General features: G+C 36.3%; 1 protein-coding gene across 9 annotated transcripts in view; it reads right to left on the reverse strand.

Annotated features, from left to right (window-relative positions):
* LOC150083755 (protein FAM13A-like) overlaps positions 1–22379 on the reverse strand; it is a 423536-nt gene that overhangs the window by 134603 nt on the left and 266554 nt on the right. For all 9 annotated transcript variants that reach the window (XM_090378200.1, XM_090378193.1, XM_090378197.1 and 6 more), the window contains one exon: positions 4546–5077. In XM_090378200.1, coding sequence (XP_090234326.1) covers positions 4546–5077 — 532 coding nt within the window. The remainder of the gene's footprint in view (positions 1–4545; positions 5078–22379) is intronic.

Genomic DNA, 22379 nt, shown 5'->3' on the forward strand with positions numbered 1-22379 from the left:
TCGTTTGGAAGTATGTTTGCATTTGAGCAGTGAACATGTTAAATCAAAAGTTACAAAAAAACATGTTTTAAGCAAGGAAGAAATTTTCACTTAGCAACTGCGAAAAAGTTGCTTATTGTGATAATTGTGGCAAACTATCTTCACTATCATTCATAAGACATCTGTTAATATGAAGTTTGGAACAAGTCATCATCGGGCAGTACTGTAATCCTACAAAGGAATGAGCAGCAGCAAGGAAAACAATTCCTGGGGATTTCAGAGACTGCTGGGAGTTATTGCGAAACAAGTAAATACATGCGCTGTGTTAGAGTAGCTATGAACAGAAACAGGTGAATGTATACTTGTGTGTAAACCAATGCTAGGAGTTTAGTAAATAAGTTTGATGAATTTTAGGTGCTGGTCAAAACATCAAAGGCAGATATTGTTGAGATATCAGAAACGTGGTGTCACACAGATATAAGGAATGTAGAATTGGAATTTGGGGAGTACAATGTGTACAAGAAGGATAGACAGGATAGGAGGGGATATGCTGTTAGTTAAGAAACACAGTCAGTCTAGAGAAGTGCATACAGTTGACATGGGTGGACAGTACAATGTTGAGTCAGTTTGGTGTGACATAAGCACTGAAAAAACAAAATTGAGAGTAGGAGTATGTAACAGGCCTAATGACTGATGAGTATAATGTTGATGAGTCAACTTCCCAGATATTGACTGGGACTTCCGGGTTGGTCACTCGCACACCAACAAGACTTTTTTCGATTTATTAGATGATTGTTTTTTACAGCAGCATGTTTGAGAGTCAACCAGAGGAAATGCTCTTGATCTGATTATCGATCAGGGCTGGATTTAAACATGTATGAGGCTCTTCTCTCTTACTGTTCACCTGTGATAATATATATAAAAAAAGGATTTTTTATGATGGAGCATGGTCCCTTCTAATGTGAGACCCCAAGCTCTAGCTTGTTTAGCTCATATGTAAATGTGGCCCTGTTATCAGTAGTGATACTTCATGCCTTAAGAATCTGTACATAAAGGAACTACTAGGGGGCAGTAATCACAGTGTGCTGATGTGGGATTTACTCAATGATGTAACTATAGTTAGGGATAAAGGGAAGGGTTTTTGCTTTCATAAAGGTGACTACAATGGTCTGAGACAGTTTTTAAAGTCTATATGGTGGGACCAACAGATGATGTTACCAAAAGCAAATTCTAAATCGAAAGCATTCAAGGAGGTAATCTTGGAAGCAACTAAGCATTTTGTACCAACTAAGAAATACTGTTCAAGGTTTAGGCTAAATGGATGTCAGATGAACTAATGAGACTCGTGGAAGAGAAGAAAAATGCATCAGATGCATATGAATCATCAGCTGACACTCTAGTAGCCTATGGTAGATATTAGCTAGTCTGTAAACAAGTCACAAAGGAGGTTAAGCAAGTGAAGGCAGATTATGAGAAATCCTTGACAAAGGATGCAAAGAAAAACAGAAGAGAGTTCTTTACCTATGTAAACTCTAAAAGGAAGGGGATGAATCAGATTGGTCTACTTGATATCAATGGTTCGATTGTTGAGAATCCTGCTCAGATAGCTGATAAACTGAATGAGTATTTTGCATCTACATTCAAAAATGAGGAGTTATTCAGTGATGGGAATGCAGGAAGTTTATCTAACTCTGGAAGGGAGCTAGATGATTTTGTAATAACTGAGAGGAAAGTGAAAGAGAAATTGTTGAAGTTAAACATAAGAAAGGCACCTGGGGTGGATGGGATCTATCCAGTTATATTAAAGGAGGCAGCAAAGGAAGTAAGCAAACCTTTAGCCATAATTATGAGAGCTTCCTTGGACTCAGGGAAGGTCCCCATGGACTGGAGATGTGCAAATGGGACCCCAATTTACAAAGGGGATCAAAGGGTGACACAAGTAATTACAGACCTGTTAGTTTAACTTCTGTTCTGGGGAAATTAATGGAGATACTGGTTAAAGAAGCACTACAGGTCATCTAGACAAGCCTGCAGTTATAGTTCAGACACAGCATGGGTTTGTTAAGGAGAAGTACTGTCTGACCAATCTGGGTACTACAATGAGGTCACAAAGGAACTGGATGCAAAAAATAATTTTGATATCATATACTTGGAATTCAGGAAAGCATTTGATACAGTAGCAGATGGAAAACTACTACACAAGTTGGAGCAGTTTGGCATTAAAGGCAAGTTGCTGCTATGGATAAAGGGATGGCTGAGTGGGAGAAGACAGAGTGGTAATCAATCAACATTGCTCTTCATGGACTAATGTCATTAGTAGTGCCAGGAGTCCATGTTGAGCCCATTGTTATTTTCTGTATTTATTAAAGATATTGATGAAGGTATATATCAGGCTTAATGTCCAGGTTTGCAGATGATATGAAGGTTGGCAGGGTTGTTAATGACAGTACACAACTGCAACAGGATCTAGAAAAGTTGAGCATATGGGTTGAAAGGTGGCAACTGAAGTTTAACATTGACAAATGTAAAGTACTACATATGGGTAGCAGTAATCCCAAAGTAACATATCAACTGTGAGGAACTATACTCAGAGTGGTAGAGTATGAAAAGGACCTGGGGGTGATTGTGCAGGCAGATACGAAGTTTTCTAAGCAGTGCAGACGGTCTGCAAGAGTAGCACGTGGTGTCTTGTCAATGATATATGGGCATTTTTCTAGCAGGGATAAGGAGGTGGATATCCCCTTGTATAAGGCAATGGTCAGGCTACACCTTGAGTACTGTATACATGTCTGGAGGTCTCACTTTAGGAAGGATGTAGAGTGACTAGAATGAATACAGAGAAGGGCAGCGAGATTGGTGAAAGGAACAAATGGTTGCTCTTACATAAAAAGACTTAAATTCTGCAAATTGCAGTGTCTGGAGACTATGCACCTGCCAGGTGTTCTGATTGGGGTGTATAAGGCCTGGAATGGTTTGAGCAAGCTCAATGCTGATGGGATTCTTCCTCTTGCCCAGATTAGTCACCCGAGGTGTATAAATTCAAATTGAGGAAAGACATTTGGTGAATAGATGTGTGAAATTTGCCTTTAGCCAGCGGGTGGTTGTTTGCTGGAACAAACTTCCATCTGTCATTCAAGAAGTTGACAGTTTAAATAAATTCAAGGAAAACATTAGGTGTTACTGGATGATTGAAATGAAAAATTGCTACTGTCTTATAAAATTGTTATACAATTTTTGGAAGCAAGGTTAAAAAAAAAGGCTTTAAATTAATAACCTTAAGTACCTCATTCACTGCCAAAGTGCCTGTGAATGAGATACGTGAAAATCTTATAACTCGAGACCCACTAGTTATTCAGTTTGGTTGGATTTTTTTTTCTTTATTAACAAACAAATTTCCATATTTATACTGAAAGATAATTTTGACATAAAATTAAATCAAATAAACATAGCAGGGATAAGGAGGTTATTATTCTCTTGTATAAGGCAATGGTCAGGCCACACCTTGAGTACTGTATACAGGTCTGGAGGCCTCATTTCAAGAAGGATGTAGAGCTGCTGGAATGAGTACAGAGAAGGGCAACGAGATTAGTGAATGGAACAAAGGGTTGCTCTTATGAAGAAAGGCTTAAGTTTTGCAAATTACAGTGTCTGGAGACTAGGCAACGGCGAGGTGATCTGACAGAGGTGTATAAAGCCTTGAATGGTTTGAGCATGATCAATGTCAATGGGATTCTTCCTCTTGCTCAGAATAATCACCTGAGAGGGAAAAAATTCAAATTGAGGAAAGACAGATGTAGGATAGATGTGCGGAAATTTGCCTTTAGCCAGTGGGTAGTTGGTTCGTGGAACAGACTTCCATCCCTTGTTGTGGAAGTTGATAGCCTAAATAAATTTAAGGCTCAGCTGGACAGGTATTTGTAATGAATGGAGGGGTGAAATGGGAGTGTTTTTTTTTTTTTTTTTTTATTTCTTTTTGGCTGATGCTGCATAAGCTTGCTTTCTTGCATCATATGCCTCTGCTAATGCTAATACTTCAGGTAGAATAGGAAATGGAGAGGTACATGTACCTCTCCATTTCCTATTCTACCTGTAAAGCAGCCACAGGAAAGTTTCATAAGGTGAACAATAAATTATAATTACTAATCCTACAATCAAATATCACCCACTTAACACAGTTGAAGATGCAGCATCACACATTGCATTTTTAAGTTTAAATTAAAAAAAGAGGAGAAATCATTACTTTTCAAATTTATATCATATATAGTTTGAAATAAGAGATGTTTATATACATCATGAAGCTTGAGCGAGACTGGGAAACACAGAGGCTTGAATTACAGATACTGTGACAAAGTTTCCAATAGTCACATACATAAGGCTTAATGAAGTCTGAGAATTGAAAAGTAATTTCCAATAATCTAGAAAGAAATTTCTGGATTATTGATCTCTGACCCCACCCCTCTCCAAAGTTTCAGAATTTTACTATATTATAAATTGGAAAAAAAAAAAAAAAAATCATAAATTTTAAAAAATACACAAAAACAATATAAATCATTACTTAAAGCTTACCATTATCTTCTCCTTGATCATAAAGATTGGTATATACCCATGGGGGTAATAAGTCTTTGCTGCTTTCAGTAATGTCTGATGAACTGTCCAAACTAATATCAATTTCTTCAGCATCCTCTTCATCCTGATGAAGAGGATGTTGTTCAAGTAATGGGTGAGATAACTTTTCGTCAGTTCTGTGTGGACGATCACCCTTCTCAAAACTACATATGCAAGAAGTAAATGCTACATCACTATGCAAAATATCATGAATTGGACAAAATTTACTATCACTATGTTTTAAATAGTCATCTTTCAAATGCTTTTCTACATCAACAAATTCTGATTTTTTCTTGGAATCATTCTGGTTCCCATTTGCAGTGATTTTGATCCCTTGAGTTGATGGTCCATGAAATGTATTATTCTTACATAGAAAATTAATGTCAGATCTTGACTTAAATGCTGTTGTGGCTAAAGCTGGATGAGTTTCCCAAGAATGATGCTTTGAATTATGACGTGGATGATGACAAGTTCTGAATGGAATTTGATGTAACTGAAATAAGAGAGATAAATAAATCAGTAAAATAAAAAAGCAAAATAAATTAACAAACTATTTAAAATTTTAAACTAATTTTTGATCTGGCAGCTTTCTTCACTGATGAAAAATTTGCTGTCAATTTTTATAATAACAATAAAGGAAGAATTTTTATTAACATATGAATTTCCCAATTTTTCTAAAACATATATAATTATGTATTACAAAAATTGCTGTTATTGCTTTAAAAATATTTTATTTACATTATTATAGCATTATAATATGCAAATTAACAAAATTAAAAATCAACTTTCAAAGAAGCTTTCACTTTCCAAGAAGTACTGGCAGGCTGTTTGTTTGTTTGTTATTTGGTTTTTAGGAGCATTAGCAACTAAGGCCATATTGCTCCGGGATATGCGGTGGTCATTCCTTGACCTTTCCGCATCCTCCGTATTTGGTGGTGACGGGCTCGAACCCCTACTGGCAGGCAAAATAAATTGTAATAAAAAGTAAGAATATGAACTACAGAAAATTAAAACTGGCTGCATAGCATGCATGAAGAGAAACCAGAGAGAGGAAAAGAACATTTGCAAAGGTTGCAAAAAAAAAAAAAATACATTAAACCAAATAAAAGTAAATCAATAAAATTAACATTACATAACTAAAAGATACTAATACAACATGCCTTAGAGAAAACAATGAGATACAAGTAACATGAAATGAGAAAAGAAAACAAAAACTAGATCACTGAAGTACTGCACTAATCTTGATTAATTTAATTATAACAAATTTAAATGACTTCCATAGAGAGTTCACTAATCGGAAACCTTATAACAAGAGATTTATTTTATTTTATTTGCATATACATATTTTTTTTTGCTTACACCAAACACAAAAGAGAATATAAGAAAGAACAAAAGGGCAGAAGTTGTCTTTCTTCAATGATAGGTGGAGGTGGAGAATGAAAAAGACCTGGGGGTAATTTGCAGTCGTATATGAAGTTCTCTGAACAGTGCAGATGGGCTGCCAGAGCAGGTCATGGTGTTTTGTTGATGATATATAGGAATTTTGCTAGCAGAGACAAGGAGGTGATTATACCTTTGTATAAGGCAATGGTCAGGCCACACTTTGAGTACTGCGTACAGGTCTGGAGGTCTCATTTTAGGAAGGATGTAGAGTTGCAAGAATGAGTTGTGGCATCTGGAGACTAGGCACCTGCAAAGTGATCTGAGGTGTAACAAGGCCTTGAATGGTTTGAGCAGGCTCAATGCTGATGGGATACTTCTGCTTTCTCAGATTAAGAATCTGAGGGAGCACAGATTCAAATTGAGGAAAGACAGTTGTAGAATAGGTGTGCGGAAGTTTGCCTTTAGCCAGTGGGTAGTTGATTGCTGGAACAGACTTCCATCTGTTGTTGGGGAAGTTGATAGCTTATATAAATTTAAGGCTGAACTAGATAACCATTTGGAGTGACCGGATGGGTAAAATGGGAAGGGTTTTTTTTTTTTTTTTTTTGGCTGATGCTCTATAAGCTTGCTTTCTTGCATCATATGCCTCAACTAATGCTAATAACAGAAGATGTTGAAATGCAAAAGATGTGAAAACAAAATTCTGTTCTGCAGAAATACATGGAGTAAAACTATAACAGCAATGGATGAAAATATATTAAGTTGAAGATCCTGGAACTAGTATTTAAAGCCATCCACTCAGGTTCCATGAGGTTCCACTTTCATGGTAGAGCACACATCATGAATACTATAGTATTCATATTTTTCACAAAAAATGAAAGTGTTATGAGAGGATGAAAAATCACACCAGTTATGTTTCTGTCTGTGTGGTTCTGCCAAAAACACTGGTTGTTTTCCATCAGCATGAAACAGAATTATGAATATTTGTAACAAAATATATTCTTTCCAGAAGCATTTCTCAATCAGCACATGCAATGTGAAATAACTAGCAACCATCTCACCAAGCCACATTTTCTCAAATGATATACAGCAGCATTATATTTGAGTTTCTCAGAACAACATAGCCTAAACTGCTAGAAAGTTGTTGGCAATTATGCAATGCACTTGTAACAGTAAGACCTTAAAACATTTCAGTAATGATGTGTATCGGATAATAAGTATTCTCTCTAATGGTGGTTCTATCACATGACCAATGCTAGATTTAGACAGTGTGGGGGACCTTTGTGTGTACATAAATGTGAGGGCTGTTCAACAAAGAATGATCATAATTTTCATGAACAACTGCACTGTTTGCTATTTCTAGCAGAGCTACAGAATTTAAGACCAAACCAGGCTACATCACTAAGAAACAATGCAGCTGACTCATATGCAGGGTGTGACCTCGGCAGTCAGTCAAGTTTGTCTGTTCAGTTTCACCAGTTTCATTGTTTCACCTATGTAACAATGGCCATGACAAGTGAGGAACAGTATACTGCTCTCAAATTTTGTTTCTGTTTCAATAAATCATTGGCTGAAGCCTATGAAATGTTAAAATAGGGTCATGGTGAATCTATGCTCTATGTAGCACAGCTCACAGGTAGTTTAGAATGTTGAAAGATGGACATAATTCAATCACAAAAATCAGTAGCCCTGGTGCTCTAACTACTGCTCTCACCACAGAAACCATAAACACTATTTCTGTAACTGTCAGAGAAGATCATCGAATAACAGTAAAGCAACTGACAGAGATATTAGAAATATCAGTAGGAAGCATGCACAGTATTCTCCATGACCATTTACATTATGACACATGGTTGTGCACACCAGGTTCCAAGACTATTCACACCTATTGAGTAACAGAAAGTTTGCATGGAGGTTTATCAGGAGCTGCAATGGATGGTTACTGATGATGGTGAGATTCTACACAAGGTGATAACAGCGGATGAGACATGGCTTCATTATTTCAACCCAGGGAGTAAGCAACAAAGCTCTGTTTGGAAGTCTATGTCATTGACAACACCGAAAAATGCAAAAGTTGTGGCTTTTGCAGAAAACATTATGGCCATCTCTTTTTTCAATATCCAATGAATGTTTTACCAGCATATTGTGCCGCTACATATGGCTGTTATGGGCCTTAACTACAGAACTATACTGCACAATTTGCAGATTACATTCGTCACAAACAACAACAACTGCATGCAGGTGGGTGGATGCTGCATCACAGCAATGCAAGACCTTACATTGCTCATACTTGCCAATTGAGTACTTAGCCAGCATTAATATCAAAGGTGTTCCTCATCTGTCCTACAGCCCTGACCATGCACTCTGTAATTTATTTATTTATTTTTTTATTTCCAAAGTTAAAGAAGGAGCTGTGAGGAAAATGTTTCCAGTCATCAGAAGTTGCAAAGACATTGGATGCGATTCTGAAATGAATGTCAAAAAATGGCTTCCACCATGTTTTTGAAGAATGGCAGAAACATTGGAGTAAGTGTATTTCATCAAATGGGGACTACTTTAAAGGACCAGCAAAATATGGATGATTAATAAAGGTATGTTGTGAAAAAAAAAAAAAAATAAATAAAATATATATATGATCATTCTTTATTGACCGGCCTCATTAAATACTGTTCATTTATTTCTAACAGTAACTGCACAGACAGTTCCCTCATCCCATCATGATCTTGTGGCCATGGTGCAACTGCATCCCAGTAAATCTGGTCTTGTATATGGCCATCTTGTTTATCAAGATAAATCCCATTGACTTTTGTTTCTAGACCTTCTTGAAGAACAGTTTAAAAGGCAGAAGTAGGGCCTCACAGGAACCTCTTCTTAAATATTTGGCAATTACTCTAAGCCCCTTGTTAAAAAATTGGCAGCACACCCCTAACTGAATGGAATGTGAATGATTATAGAATGGAATCTATACAGAATAAACTCTACCAAATAGAAAACTAGTTTGAAATAGTTTTATACTCTGTACAGTTTGTTGTATCTTTCACTTTTGTTTTTTTAGACCTGATGACAGAATTCAACATCGAATCCAGAAATATCACCAATCGTTTAGTAGTGCTGTTGTGTGTGAGATAAACTTACTATTCTAATACTTTAACTTAACATAATATAATTTTGTACACAATAAAATTCAAATGGATTCTATGCACATTCCAACTTATGGATTGGCTTCTGATATTTGCAATTGGTTAACTAGTTTCCTCTCTCTCCACTTTCTGCATGTGACAGTTAGATGGTTATTTTCTATCTTCTTAACTAATGCCGACATTTCCCAAGGTTCTATTCTTTAATCTATACTTTTTCTTCTAATGTTGAAGATCTTCTTCCATTGATTGGAAATCCTGTTCATAGTTTTGCTGATGATAGTGTGCTACATTCTGCCTTTCAGTTTGATAAACCCAATTCTGCAAAAACATCTACAATTTCTAGAATACTCACTATCATTTCCTTAATTGCTGATCTAAAACATTTTACACTGGGGAGATGAAAACTTAGTTAACTCCAATACTTCTAAAACACAATCCTGTATTATTTCTCCAAAAAAAAATCTAGTGTTACTGAAGATGAATGTGAGAACATGTTCATCTCCAATAACACTCAGATTTATAGAAAAGATCACATATCCTTACTGGGACCTTAGAATAAGGGCATATCACAAATATTGCTTCCTATATACAAAAAAACAGGTTCTCTCTTACGTGTGAAGTGCTATTTTAATTCTGTATAAACAGCTACTGACTTGGTATAAATCACAAATCTACCCTACTATGGAATACTGTTTCCATAACTGGGGTGATGCCCACAAAACTTCTGTTAAAGTCCTATTCTCTATCCAAAAGAAAGAGATTAATTAATGATTCCTCACTTACAAGCTTACTCCTTCACAATCACTGTTCTTTTGAATTATTATAGGCAATTCCATCTTTCTTTCTAACCAATTCAAACATGTACCTCAACTAGTCCACATCTAACCACAGTTCAACTCCCAAGCTCAACCAACTAACTTTTCCTCTTCCTCATTTATCCCTTCTATGTCTGTTCTTTGGAACAGCTTTACTTCATATGTATTTCCTGCAGAAATTAAATTCCAATGTCAAGGACAATATCCAAGGTTTTCTCAATATTAATCTCCTATCACTGGATCCCTACAGCTCTAAATTAAATAATCTTAATATAATAGAATGAATTTACAAATTATATAATAGTGTAACAGGCAGGGGGGGGATAAGGGAAAGAAAGAAAGAGGACATTAGAAATCATGTCACAGTCATACACATGACTTGTCCTTTAACCAATGATTTCTGGTTCCAAGGAACCAGGAATTAATGGTTGCTAAGCAGTAATTTACTCACAACTGGTATATGTAAAAAAAATTTGGGCCATTGGTAGATATTTTAACTGAATAAAATAACAAAAACAAAGTAATTGAAAACACATTTAATTTAGTTTTATTTTTTTTTTGCAAAAACCTATAAGGAATTATCTTCCCTTTGTAATAATGTATTTAATTAATTTTTTTTTTGCTCTACCAATATATTTTAATATTTCAATGTTATTTTTTTTATTGCAAAATGCTTTTGCTTTTCAATTAAAAATATATATATGAAACCATCAGATTCACAGCATCTGACACCACCCTGACAAAGTGTTTACTGTGTTTTGCCAAAGATTTTTCTTCTGCATTATTTTTTTTTTTTTTTCTAGGCACGTCTGTCAGCTTTAGGCTTTGCACCCGTGTTATACTACCCCGAGTAAGCATCAGCTCTCAGTGGTTAATTTACTCTTTTTCATACTACTGTTAAACTGGCATTCTCTTTCGAACAGTTTATAATGCATTAATAAAAGGCATTCTTGTGATATCCCTAAATTTAAACTTAAAATTCAAACGTTAATTTTATCCCAGTAATAATAAACATTTTTAAAACTGACATAGTGAAGTGTTTCCGTCTGCAAGAAATCAAATGGTTTAGTTTAACTACAGCTTGGTTGCATGTGGCAGTAGCTCCATAACTTGTTGCAGTTAGCAGAAAAATTCCCACATGATAAAAAAGTGTTAATTTAGTTTGACAAACTTGAACTTTTAACACATCAGCAATGATTTTATGCCTTTTGTTCCTGGTCTTTAGTTTGCAGAACACTTCCCTTGTTCAAATCATCCAATAACACACATCCAACATAATCTTTATTTCCACTAATATGCTGCTTGTTGCATTTTTATGGGTAGATTTCAAAAATAATTCTTAATTTCACATCACATAACACTTTCTACATATAGAGGTTTTTTGTCTTTACTCATAATACATTTATCTTACTATAATTTAAGGAAGTAGACGTGACACTGATTTGTTGCATGTAATACAACACGTCTGAATGTGCTCACAGATGGCAGTGACGTTGGGGGAATAAAATGTTCAATCTTGTCTGTCTGCCTCCCACTTCTCTATTTCAGTAGTATGTATACAGTTTATTTACATATCTGTTGCATACTGTTTGTTTCTTCTGCATTTTGCTTAGCACTGTATTGTTAAAATGTTTAAGCAGAAGCAAAGGAAGTGTCTAAATCACCCTAACAATTTCTGCTACATGTCTGGATAGTTTAAAACAAAAACTCAGAGGAAGAAAATATACAGTATTACTAAACAGCATATTCTTTGTACTTTGATTGCAACACTGGTGATCAAGACAAAACTCTCGTTCCACATATATGCTGTATTAACTGTACCACAAATGTGAGGATGTGGCTAACTGAGAAAATTAAAAATATGCCTCTTGTAGTTCTTACTACCAACCAGAAAATTATAACATAACACACTTAATTAAGCAAGATGAGTTGAATGACTTAGTTCATGATTTAAACTAATCTAAAAGGCAAGCAAACTCCTTGGTTCTAGGTTATTACAGTGAAAGTTAATTTAAGTAGGAACTAAAGTTACGGTATATTGAAAATGTCACAAAATAATTTCAAAATATTTCAATATGGAAAACAGTATGTGTTACTGTAAAGATATCAGTGGTCTTTCTGAACAAACTGGTCATGTACTCAAATCCTAATGAGTTACTGAGGCCTCAAAATTAAAAGCAGTTTTTCTGCACACTGAAAATGTATTCCCATCAGTTCTTCAACTTCACGCAGCTGACTTGAAAGAAACATTATGAAAGTATGTGCAAGATCCCGAGTGCAATAAAGTACAATGACTTTGCTTGGAACATCTGTGGCGATCTTAAGGCAGTTGGATTAATTGTTGGTCTACAGGGGGCTTCACAAAATACTGTTTTCTAAGTTTCTGGGATGGTTGCACAGCAGTGGGAAAAGAGGGATGAATTTTTACCAGGAAGGAGTAACATAAAATGCATTCCACTGGTCGAACAAAAAAGGTTCTTCTTCTGCCTTTGCATATTAAGCTTGGATTAATGAAGAATTTTGTTAAGGCTTATGATAATGGAGGAAGTATATTTTGCTACTAAGGAAAGTGTTTCTCAATTTCACTTTCACTGCTTGATCTTCAAATAATCTGTTTGAACTGGGATTGAGTCAATCTGTATTTGGGGGAAGGGGGACAAGGATATTTTTCAGCTTTCTTCTCACTATGGAGGTTTAGTCATCCATAGTGAGAAGAAAATGTCACGAGGCACATGCGCATCATGACACAGTTGATGTGTTAACATAGGCAAAACTGAAAGAAGGAATTTTCACTGGGTTGCAAATAAAGGAACTCTCCAAAGATGATGTATTGGAAAGAAAACTACAGGATACTAAACTAGCAGCTTGGAAATCATTTAAAGCAGTTGTGCATAAATTTCTTGGAAAAAGGAAAGAAGATAATTATGAACGTATGGTGTCAACACTTATGCAATGTTAATTTTGCTTAACACTTTCACTGACAACTTATATTTCAGAGGGTCCTTTATGTGTGCCTTATGATGCTTCTGTGAGGTGCTTCTAGAACAAGTAAACAATGTAGAATAACAAGTGGGCTGATTCAGTCATCAGTTTCATACTGTCCATCCTTGTCCCTTTTCAGTCCTGATGTTCCAGGCTGTGGATCTATTATAACCACCCTTCAGGGTAAAATTTTAGAGGAAAACGCTTTTTACACAAAATTTTATCAGTAGACACACACTAATGATGATTTTGTTCCTCACAAATTAAAGAATTAAAATTCAGCAAACATAATCTTCAAAAAATTTACCCTTTCTTTTTTTGGAAAATATTAAACTAGATAAAATAACTTCAACCTAAGCAAAGAACATATAAAATTGGGGACCAAGTATAGCTTTTATAGCACTCTCAGAGTTTGTGAGAAGTACAAGGACAATGATTACGAAGAGCTGCCAACACCATCCCAAGACAACCTCACAAACTAAAGAATTAAAATTCTGCAAGATAACCTTCAAAAAATTTTACCTTTTCTTCTTGTATAAATTACTAAACTAGATAAAATAACTTCAATATAAGCAAAGAACATATGAAACTGTGAACCAAGTATACAGCTTTTATAGCACTGTCTAGACAGTGCACCTGATGCTAAGCAAAATCCCAGCCAATAGTGTGCCACTATCGAACAGTTGTTCACTTCATGTGCCTTTCCTTTTACAGTACTCATTTACTGATCACAATCGAATGAACACATAGTTGCATCAAGGCACAAAAATTGCAGATTGTTTTGATGCAAGTTTGCATTCAGAGTGAATGTGTTAATTTAGTTTTCAATTTCATCTTGTTCCCTTTTCTTATTCTTGATACTGTTGATCTTACTTATTCAAAAAGTTCAGCAGCTTTTCTCTTTTTTCATACTCCATTCAATTTTCTGAAAATGATTCACACCCATGTTACATGTCTATTCTGATCGCAAGGTACCATTTTTTGTCCCTTGTTATCAGAACCGAGTGGGGCAGCGGACTAATCAAATACAGGAACTCTCCCCGACTTACGTAATACTCGACTTATGCAAATTTGACTTTACGTAAGTTTTTGCCAGCCAGTGCAAACTGAAAAAAAAATATGGAATCTTATTTTGCATCTGTAGAGATAAATGGAGGTATTGTGAAATTATTGTAATGTGAACCCAAAAACATATTGCTTTTTCGGGTTTTTTTTTTTTGTAATTCGTTCCAAGTCCTTAGAAGTAGAAAATTTTGCTATATTACTAAGCTATTTATCTCTCTAAAAGGCCATATTTATAATGGAAATTGCACTACACTTTCATCGTTATCATATGTTCCCGTTATAAGAATCAATTTTGAACAGCTTTGTGATATTTTTCTAAAACACATTTATGGAGGTCACTATCATAAAACAATAAAAACAATTTGCACTTTCCGGTTTATTGGGCTTTTCTGTTAGTGCAGTCTATTATAAATGGGTAGTAAACTCGATCTTATTGCATTTGTGATAATCCCGATAACTGGAATTCTGTTACGGTATTATGAGTTCCCCTTCACTGAAATCTTCAATAATATAAAAAACAAATTTTCAGAAACTTCTCTTCATTCCTATTTACGTGTTACAATGATGAAGGGAAAGGGACCAATGGAAAGTGCAAGTGCTGGCAGTGCCAGAAAACGAAACAAAATTGATTTAGAAATGAAGATGAAAATGATTAAGAAGTACGAAGCAGGACAAAGTTTGTCATCTATTGCAAGGGAATTAGGTCTCGCTGCTTCAACAGTGAATACTATTTTAAGGGACAGTGCACGTATAAAAGAACATGTCAAAGGATCAACGCACTTAAGATCCACAGTGATCACAAAACAGCGTTCAGGTGCTATATCGAAGATGGAACAGCTATTAATAATATGGATGGAAAATCAGATTCAAAAGTAAGTTCCACTGAGTCCAATGGCTATTCAAGCAAAAGCAAGAAGTATTTATGAAGGTATTAAGGATAAGTACGGCGAACTCCAACCCAAGTTCGTGGCAAGCAACGGGTGATTTAATAGGTTCAAGCATAGCACTTGTTACCAAAACATTAAAGTACAGTGAAGTTGCCAATGCCGATTCTGCAGTTGCAGAGAAATTTTGTGATAGGTTGGAAAAAATTATTGATGAAGCTATTCAACGCAGCAAATTTTTAACATTGATGAGACTGCTCTGTATTGAAAAAAAATTCCGGATCGAACATACATTGCCAAAGAGGAAAAAGACAATGCCGAGTTTCAAGGCTTCAAAAGATAGGGCCACACTCCTGCTTGGGGGTTAATACAGCGGGAGATTACAGATTAATACCACTGCTTGTGTACCATACTGGAAATCCTCGTGCATTTAAGGTCATCAATAAAGTCACCCTACCTGTGCATTTCCAATCAAAGCAGAGAGCACGGATAACAATATCTCTCTCTTTGAGAATTGGTTTAAATACTGCTTCATTTCAGAGGTTGAAAATTATTGTAAAGACAACGACGTTCCTTTCAAGATTTTGCTTCTATTATATAATGCTCCTGAACATCCTACTCATCTTTATTATTATCATTATTATTATTATTATTATTACTAGCCAAGGAAGTGCAAGGAAGCCTGAGGCTTATGCTACAACAGCTAAAAAAAAATTTTCAAGTTACCCTGAGAGAGAGAGAAGTACAAGGGAATCACCAAGAAAGAGAAGAATGATGATATCCAGCTCAGGACCCTGGGTGTGACAAGCCCATACTCACCAGATGTGAGTCCCTGGGGTTGATTTCAATTCGAATGTGAGTCATATTTCTACCACCAAACATGATTTCACTCATCCAATCTATGGATCAGGGTGTTATTTTATTTTGAATTTAAAAACATACTATTTACGCACAACATTTGATCAGGCATTGTCTGCAGTAGATGGTGAGAAAAATTTTACTTTAAGAGACTTTTGGAAATCTTACAATATTTACCATGCCATCTTAAACATTAATAAGGCCAGGGTGGAAATTACTAAAAGTTGTTTAAATGGCCCATAGAAGAAAATATGCCCATCGCATGTAAAAGACCGAAGGGCTTGAAAAAGACAAATCATATAAAGAAGTTACAGATAAGATTGTAAAGGTTGCAAAGCTACTGCAGTTGGAGGTTGTTGCCAAAGACATGGAGGAGTTAATAGACGAAGAAGAGAAGAAATTATCTAACAAAGAATTATTGATTTGCAGGCAGCAATAGTGAAAGAAGAAAATGCTGACAAAGCTCAAGATGAACCAAATGAGGAGCCGAGAAGCTTCATCACCAAAGAGATGGCAATGGCATTTCGTGACATTGCATCGACAATGGCGAGGTTTGAGAAGATGAATCCTGACAGTGAACAATTCTTAAAAGTTAACAGAGGGGTGAATGACATGGTTACTTACTACAAAGAAATCTACGATGAAAAGAAAAAAGACTCCATCTAGTCATTCATTAATATGTTCTTTCGTAAGGTTGAGCTGCTGACCCCTTCTAAATCACCACAGCCCTTAACTTCCGCAGCGGCGTACTTATCAGCTGAAGATGTCGATTCTGGCAACAATGCTTGAGAGGTAAAACTTACTGACTTTATGCCTATCTCTTCTCTCTTTTTTGTAATTTTATAATTTTTTAAATTGCACACTTTTGTAATTTTTCCTACGCATGAGATAAAATATTGAATAAATACAATAAATAATTCTATTCACATGTTCGTCGAATATTTCTTTTTTGATTTAATCAATTCAGCGAGCACAGTTGCGAGTGCTGCACAAGCATGGGAAAAATTCCAACTTATGTAGAGTTCCGCGGAACGCAACACTTACGTTAATCAGGGAGTGGCTGTACTGGAGATTGTTTTAAGGTAATTCCTTTATACTGTGAAAGACTAATCAACTATTCAGTACTCGGACAGCAATAACAAATGGTATATATAAGTTATTGTAATGCTCGAAGTGGAAACAATTCTTAAATTTATTAAAAGCAAAGAGGTAATGACATGCTAGTACACAATAGCTTTAATCTCGAAAAGGAAAAAATCTTTTGGAGGAAAGGGGATAAAGATGATATGGAAATATGTGATTTTAATAGGTAATGCCAGTAATGTAAAATTCATACACAGAGCATAGTGAAACTGTGATAGGGAGAATGGAAAAATTCACAACCATGTTCCAGATTTGGTGGAAGTCAGTATCCAAGTAGCATTAGCAAGCATGTCTATGTATTTGCCAAGTGTGGTATCAGGCCAATTACCTTCCATTTCTTCTTTAAAAAGTAAAACAGAGAGTATTCAAAGGGAATATAGAAGCTGTCCTGACGAATCCCAGGACTCTAGAAGAACTATTATTTCTGATGAATATAAGAAGACTGAATATGAGGAACTCTTCTTACTTTCTGATAGTGGCTCTGTGGAAAGCCAAATTTAATGAAATGAAAATGAATTAACAAAAATGAATTTAATGAAATGCTTGTGCTTTAGAATGACTCTTTTATATAGCAGAGAAAAACCAGAGTTTGCTTATTTAGTTTATTTAGCTTAAAAATGAACTTCAGTATAAATTATTCAGCTGTCAGTTCTCCACGAGGTATCTTTTCAATATATAGGTTTTAATGATGTCAATTATTTCAATACATTAAAAAAGTTTTCCTCCCAGTGATATTTATTCGACCTTAATTCAATCAGAGAATAAGTTCAATGATGACAGCGTAAGTGGAAAATCAACAAGACAAAAAGCAGGTAGCTAATATAGACAAAATATGGGCAGAAAAACTCAGCAAACCGTTAAAATGGCTCAGATGTAACATAAAATCCTGATAACAAAGAAACCACTGAAGTATCATATTGCAATTTAGGTGCAGCGCAGCGAGCAGGGGTGGAGCACCTAGTAATTTATTAAAAATAAAATAAATATTGAACACAGTACAAAGTTTCAGAAATAAAAATTTATTTTGTACAACAGGTTTCCAATCACCCAAGAAGATTGAAAAGTTTTTAGCCCAATATAGATCACATAGATTTGTCATAAAAGACAATATTGCCAATCTGTGCTGTGACTCTTCTTGTGTATTCAGAGATTTCAGGTTTGAAACTATATTCTTCTCCTTTTCAGAGGGCACTGAACTGTGGAAGGTGAACGAAGATGGTGACTGTTGAGAGAATCAAGCACTGTGCAATCATTAAGTACCTTCGTTTAAAGGGAATGTCGCTGAAACAAATTCATGAAGACATGCAGCAAACATTAGGGGAATCCTGTTCTTCGTACACCACAGTCAAAAACTGGGTTTGCCAAAAACATAGACAAGACAAGGTAAAAGATGCACCCCCACAGTGGGAGGCCTGTTACCAGGTCAACACCTGCAAATGTGGATGCCATTCATGATCTAATCACACAAGGCTGAAAAATAATATCGAAGCACACTGAGCCAACACTCAACATCTCCCATGATGTGAGATCATGATACTGTGTTGAATATTTTAGGAATGAAGAAGGTTTCTTTCAGGTGGGTCCCTAAAGCACTGAATACAGATCAGAAGTGGAAAAGTGTGAGATGTCATATGCTTGAGAATTAAAGTAGCCTTGTGCAGGCGAAGTTTTTTATTGCTCCTAGAATATAGAAGTTTTTTTCTCTTTTATTAGCTTAAATTGGCATATTAACTTATTTTCTAGAGTAGCTTTATATTCCTAGTTACAATACTTAACTTAGATAGAGATTTTGTAGGTATTACTTAGTATCGGTAAGGGTATCAAATCCATGTGTTACAAGTGGCAGCTACACTGAACGAGAAGTTTTTTAGCCATATTTAGCTGCTTTATTGACCAACTGTTATATCAAATTATTTTCTATAAGTAGCTTATACACCTAGTCAGGATCCTTAGTTTATTCTGAATTGAGACAGCGAGATTTGGAAGTTAATTAATACTTAAGTGTCCGTAGATTTACCGTTCATAACTTGCCGCCATTGTTATACAATACAACGTTATATCCCGAACTAGATAGCATAAGCTTAGTATAGTATATAATATAATATTGTCAATTAATCAGTAAAATCTGTTAATCTTGTTAAACTTCATTATCAATTAAATTGTACTTTTTAACTAAACACATATAACGACTTAGATTACAAACGTAACACAATTAATTAATACATAACTTGATACGGAAGTTATATAAACGGAACTCGTAGACAACACTCGATACTGAAAAATATATATAGCGTTATAACTGTGTTGGGATACAAGTTTAGGGTTATAATTTTGTACTGAAATTTAAATTTTATTGAAATTAAATCGAAATCATGACTCAGACCAGAGCAGCAAAGCAAAAGGCTCAAGCTAATGGGAGTGCTGTGGCTCAGGGGAGAAGGGGGGGGGCAGTTGCCCTCTGAATCACAGCCTTTTAAAATGCACTACTTGCTTGATGTTTGTGGAGCAGTCGGGTACGGGACATGATACTGCCATGGGGGGGATGTCTTTGTGTGTGCGGGATGCAAGGAGTGTAAGCAAATCAGGCAACAACTCAGTATTGTAATGGGCCTATATGAGAGCTTGAAGGAGAGGGTGGATGCCCTGGAAGGATCTAAATTGAGGGGCCCATCAAGCTTCCAGCTGCCCACATCAATGCCAGAGCTTGCACTGCGTCATCACGCAACATAGCGGCAATCCCCAAGGCAGAATGCACTAGTCCCACAGGAACTGGTAGTTGTTGGTGACTCTATTCTCAGAGAAACAGGAAACATGCTTTGTAAAAAGGATAGGTGGAACAGGACCAGGGTATGTCTGCCAGGAGCAAAGGTTGATGACGTAGAATGGATATCATCTTTTAAGGGCACAAAAGGTGATATAGTTGTATACGTTGGCACTAATGATATTAAGAGTAGGAGACCGGCAGAATTACTTAACAAGTACAGGTCACTGTTGAAAAAAAGCCATGAATTAGGGTTGAATTTGAAAGTGTCTGCAATTCTGCCCAGACACGATAGGAGGGAGTATATGATGAGAGCCTTGTCTATCAATTCGGCCCTAGAAAGATTGTGCAAGGCTCAAGGGGTAGAATTTTTTTCAGCCTGATTTCTATTTGTTAACAGGAGAGACTGCTTCTACAGGGATGGGATACGCTTAAAGCAAATATTCTTGCTGATGCTTCAATAGCATCAGCAAGAATATTTGCTGATGCTATTGAAGCAGTGTTAGGTGGGTCGGAAAACTGCTAGCTTGGGGGGATACAAGGACTAATAGATTAACAGAAGCCACTGGAAGAGGTGAAAGTGATTCTTGCACTGCTTCTATTGGAATGAGCAGCAGCCTGGAAAACAAGATGCAGGATATTTCAGAGACTGCTGGAAGTCATTGCGGTACAAGTAAACACATGGGCTGTGTTAGGGTAGCTAAGAATAGGAACAGATGCGTTAGTATAGTATAGGTTATAATATTTCAGTGATCGGTAAAATCTATTAAACTTGTTGAACTTTGTTGGCATTTAAATTGTACTTTTAACTAAATACATATACCGACTTAGATTACAAATGTAACATAATTAATTAATACATAACTGATATGGAAGTTATATAAAGGGAACTCGGAGATAATTAATACTTGACACTAAAAAATATATATCCCGTTATAACTGTATTGGGAGATAAGTTAGGGTTATAAACTGAAATTTTATTTAAATTAAAAGAAATCATGACTCAGACCAGAGCAGCAAAACAAAAGGCTCAAGCTAATGGAAGTGCTGTGGCTCAGAGGAGAACTGAGGGGGGCAGTTGCCTTCTGAATCACAGCCTTCTAAAATGCACAGCTTGCATGATGTTTGTGGAGCATTCAGGTACGGGATATGATATTGCCATGGGGGATGTCTTTGTGTGTGCGCGCGATGCAAGGAGTGTATCAAAATCAGGGAACAGCTCAGCGTTCTTATGGGCCTATATGAGAGCTTGAAGGACAGGGTGGATGCTCTCGAAGGAACTAAATTGAGGGGCCCATCAAGCTCTCAGCTGCCCACATCAACGCCAGAGCTTGCACTTGGTCATCGCGCAACACAGCAGCAACCCCCAAGGCAGAATGCGCTGGTCCCAAAGGAACTAATAGTTGTTGGTGACTCTATTGTCAGGGAAACGGGGAACATGCTTTGTAAAAAGGATAGGTGGAACAGGACCAGGGTATGTCTGCCAGGAGCAAAGGTTGATGACGTTGTAGAGCAGATATCATCTTTTAAGGGCACAAAAGGTGATATAGTTGTACACGTTGGCACTAATGATATCAAGGGTAGGAGACTGGCAGAATTGCTTAACAAGTACAGGTCACTGTTGAAAAAAAGCCGTGAATTAGGGTTGAATTTGAAAGTGTCTGCAATTCTGCCCAGACACGATAGGAGGGAGTATATGATGAGAGCCTTGTCGATCAATTCGGCCCTGGAGAGATTGTGCAAGGCTCAAAGGGTAGAATTTTTTTCAGCCTGGACTGTACTTGTTAACAGGAGAGATTATTATTATTTTTTATTATTATTATTATTAGCCATATAGTGCAAGAAAGCCTGAGGCTTATACTGCACCAGCCAAAAAAAAAAATTCCCAAGTTACCCTGAGAGGGGGAGAGAGAGAGAGAGAGTCAGAAGTAGAAAGGAATCACCAAGAAAGAGAAGAATGATGATGATTTAATCTGTGAATCCCCCCAATCTAGCAGTTTTCGGTCCCACCTAAAACTACCTCGATAACATCAGCAAATATTCTTGCACCCTTTCTATTTAAGTGTATCCCATCCCTGTAGAAGCAGTCTCTCCTGTTAGCAAGCATAGACCACACTGAAAAAAATTGTACCCCATGAGCCTTGCACAATCTCTCCACAGACAAATTGATTGACAAGGCTTTCATCATATACTCCATCCTATCGTGTCTGGGCAGAATTGCAGACACTTTCAAATTTAACCCTAACTCAACTTTTTTCCAGCATTGACCTGTACTTGTTAAGCAAATCTGCAAATCTCTTACTCTTAAGGTCATTAGTCCCAAAGTGTACTACAATATCACCTTTTGTGCAGTTAAAATATGATATCTGCCCTACAATGTCATCAACTTTCACCCCTGGCAGACATACCCTGGTCCTGTTCCACCTATCCTTTTTGCATAATATATTCCCCATCTCCCTGTCAATAGAGTCACTGACAATAACTAGTTCCAACGCATTCTGCCACTGTATTGCCTGATGCACAGGAGTGAGCTCTGGCATTGAGTTGGGCAGCTGAGAGCTTGATGGGCCCTTCATATTAATTTATTTGAGGATATTTACCCTACACCTCAAACTCTCATAGACGCCCATCACAACACTGAGCTGGGGCCTAGTTTCTTCACAGTCTCTGCACCTAGCACACACAAAGACATTTTCCTTGGCTAGATCATGTCCTGTTCTAGACAGGTTTGCAAACATTTCACATTTCATGCATTGTTTTAGAC

The sequence above is a fragment of the Mastigoproctus giganteus genome, chromosome 7 (assembly GCF_048544385.1).
Source record: "Mastigoproctus giganteus isolate SK-2022 chromosome 7, ASM4854438v1, whole genome shotgun sequence".
Taxonomy (NCBI): Eukaryota; Metazoa; Arthropoda; class Arachnida; order Uropygi; family Thelyphonidae; genus Mastigoproctus; species Mastigoproctus giganteus.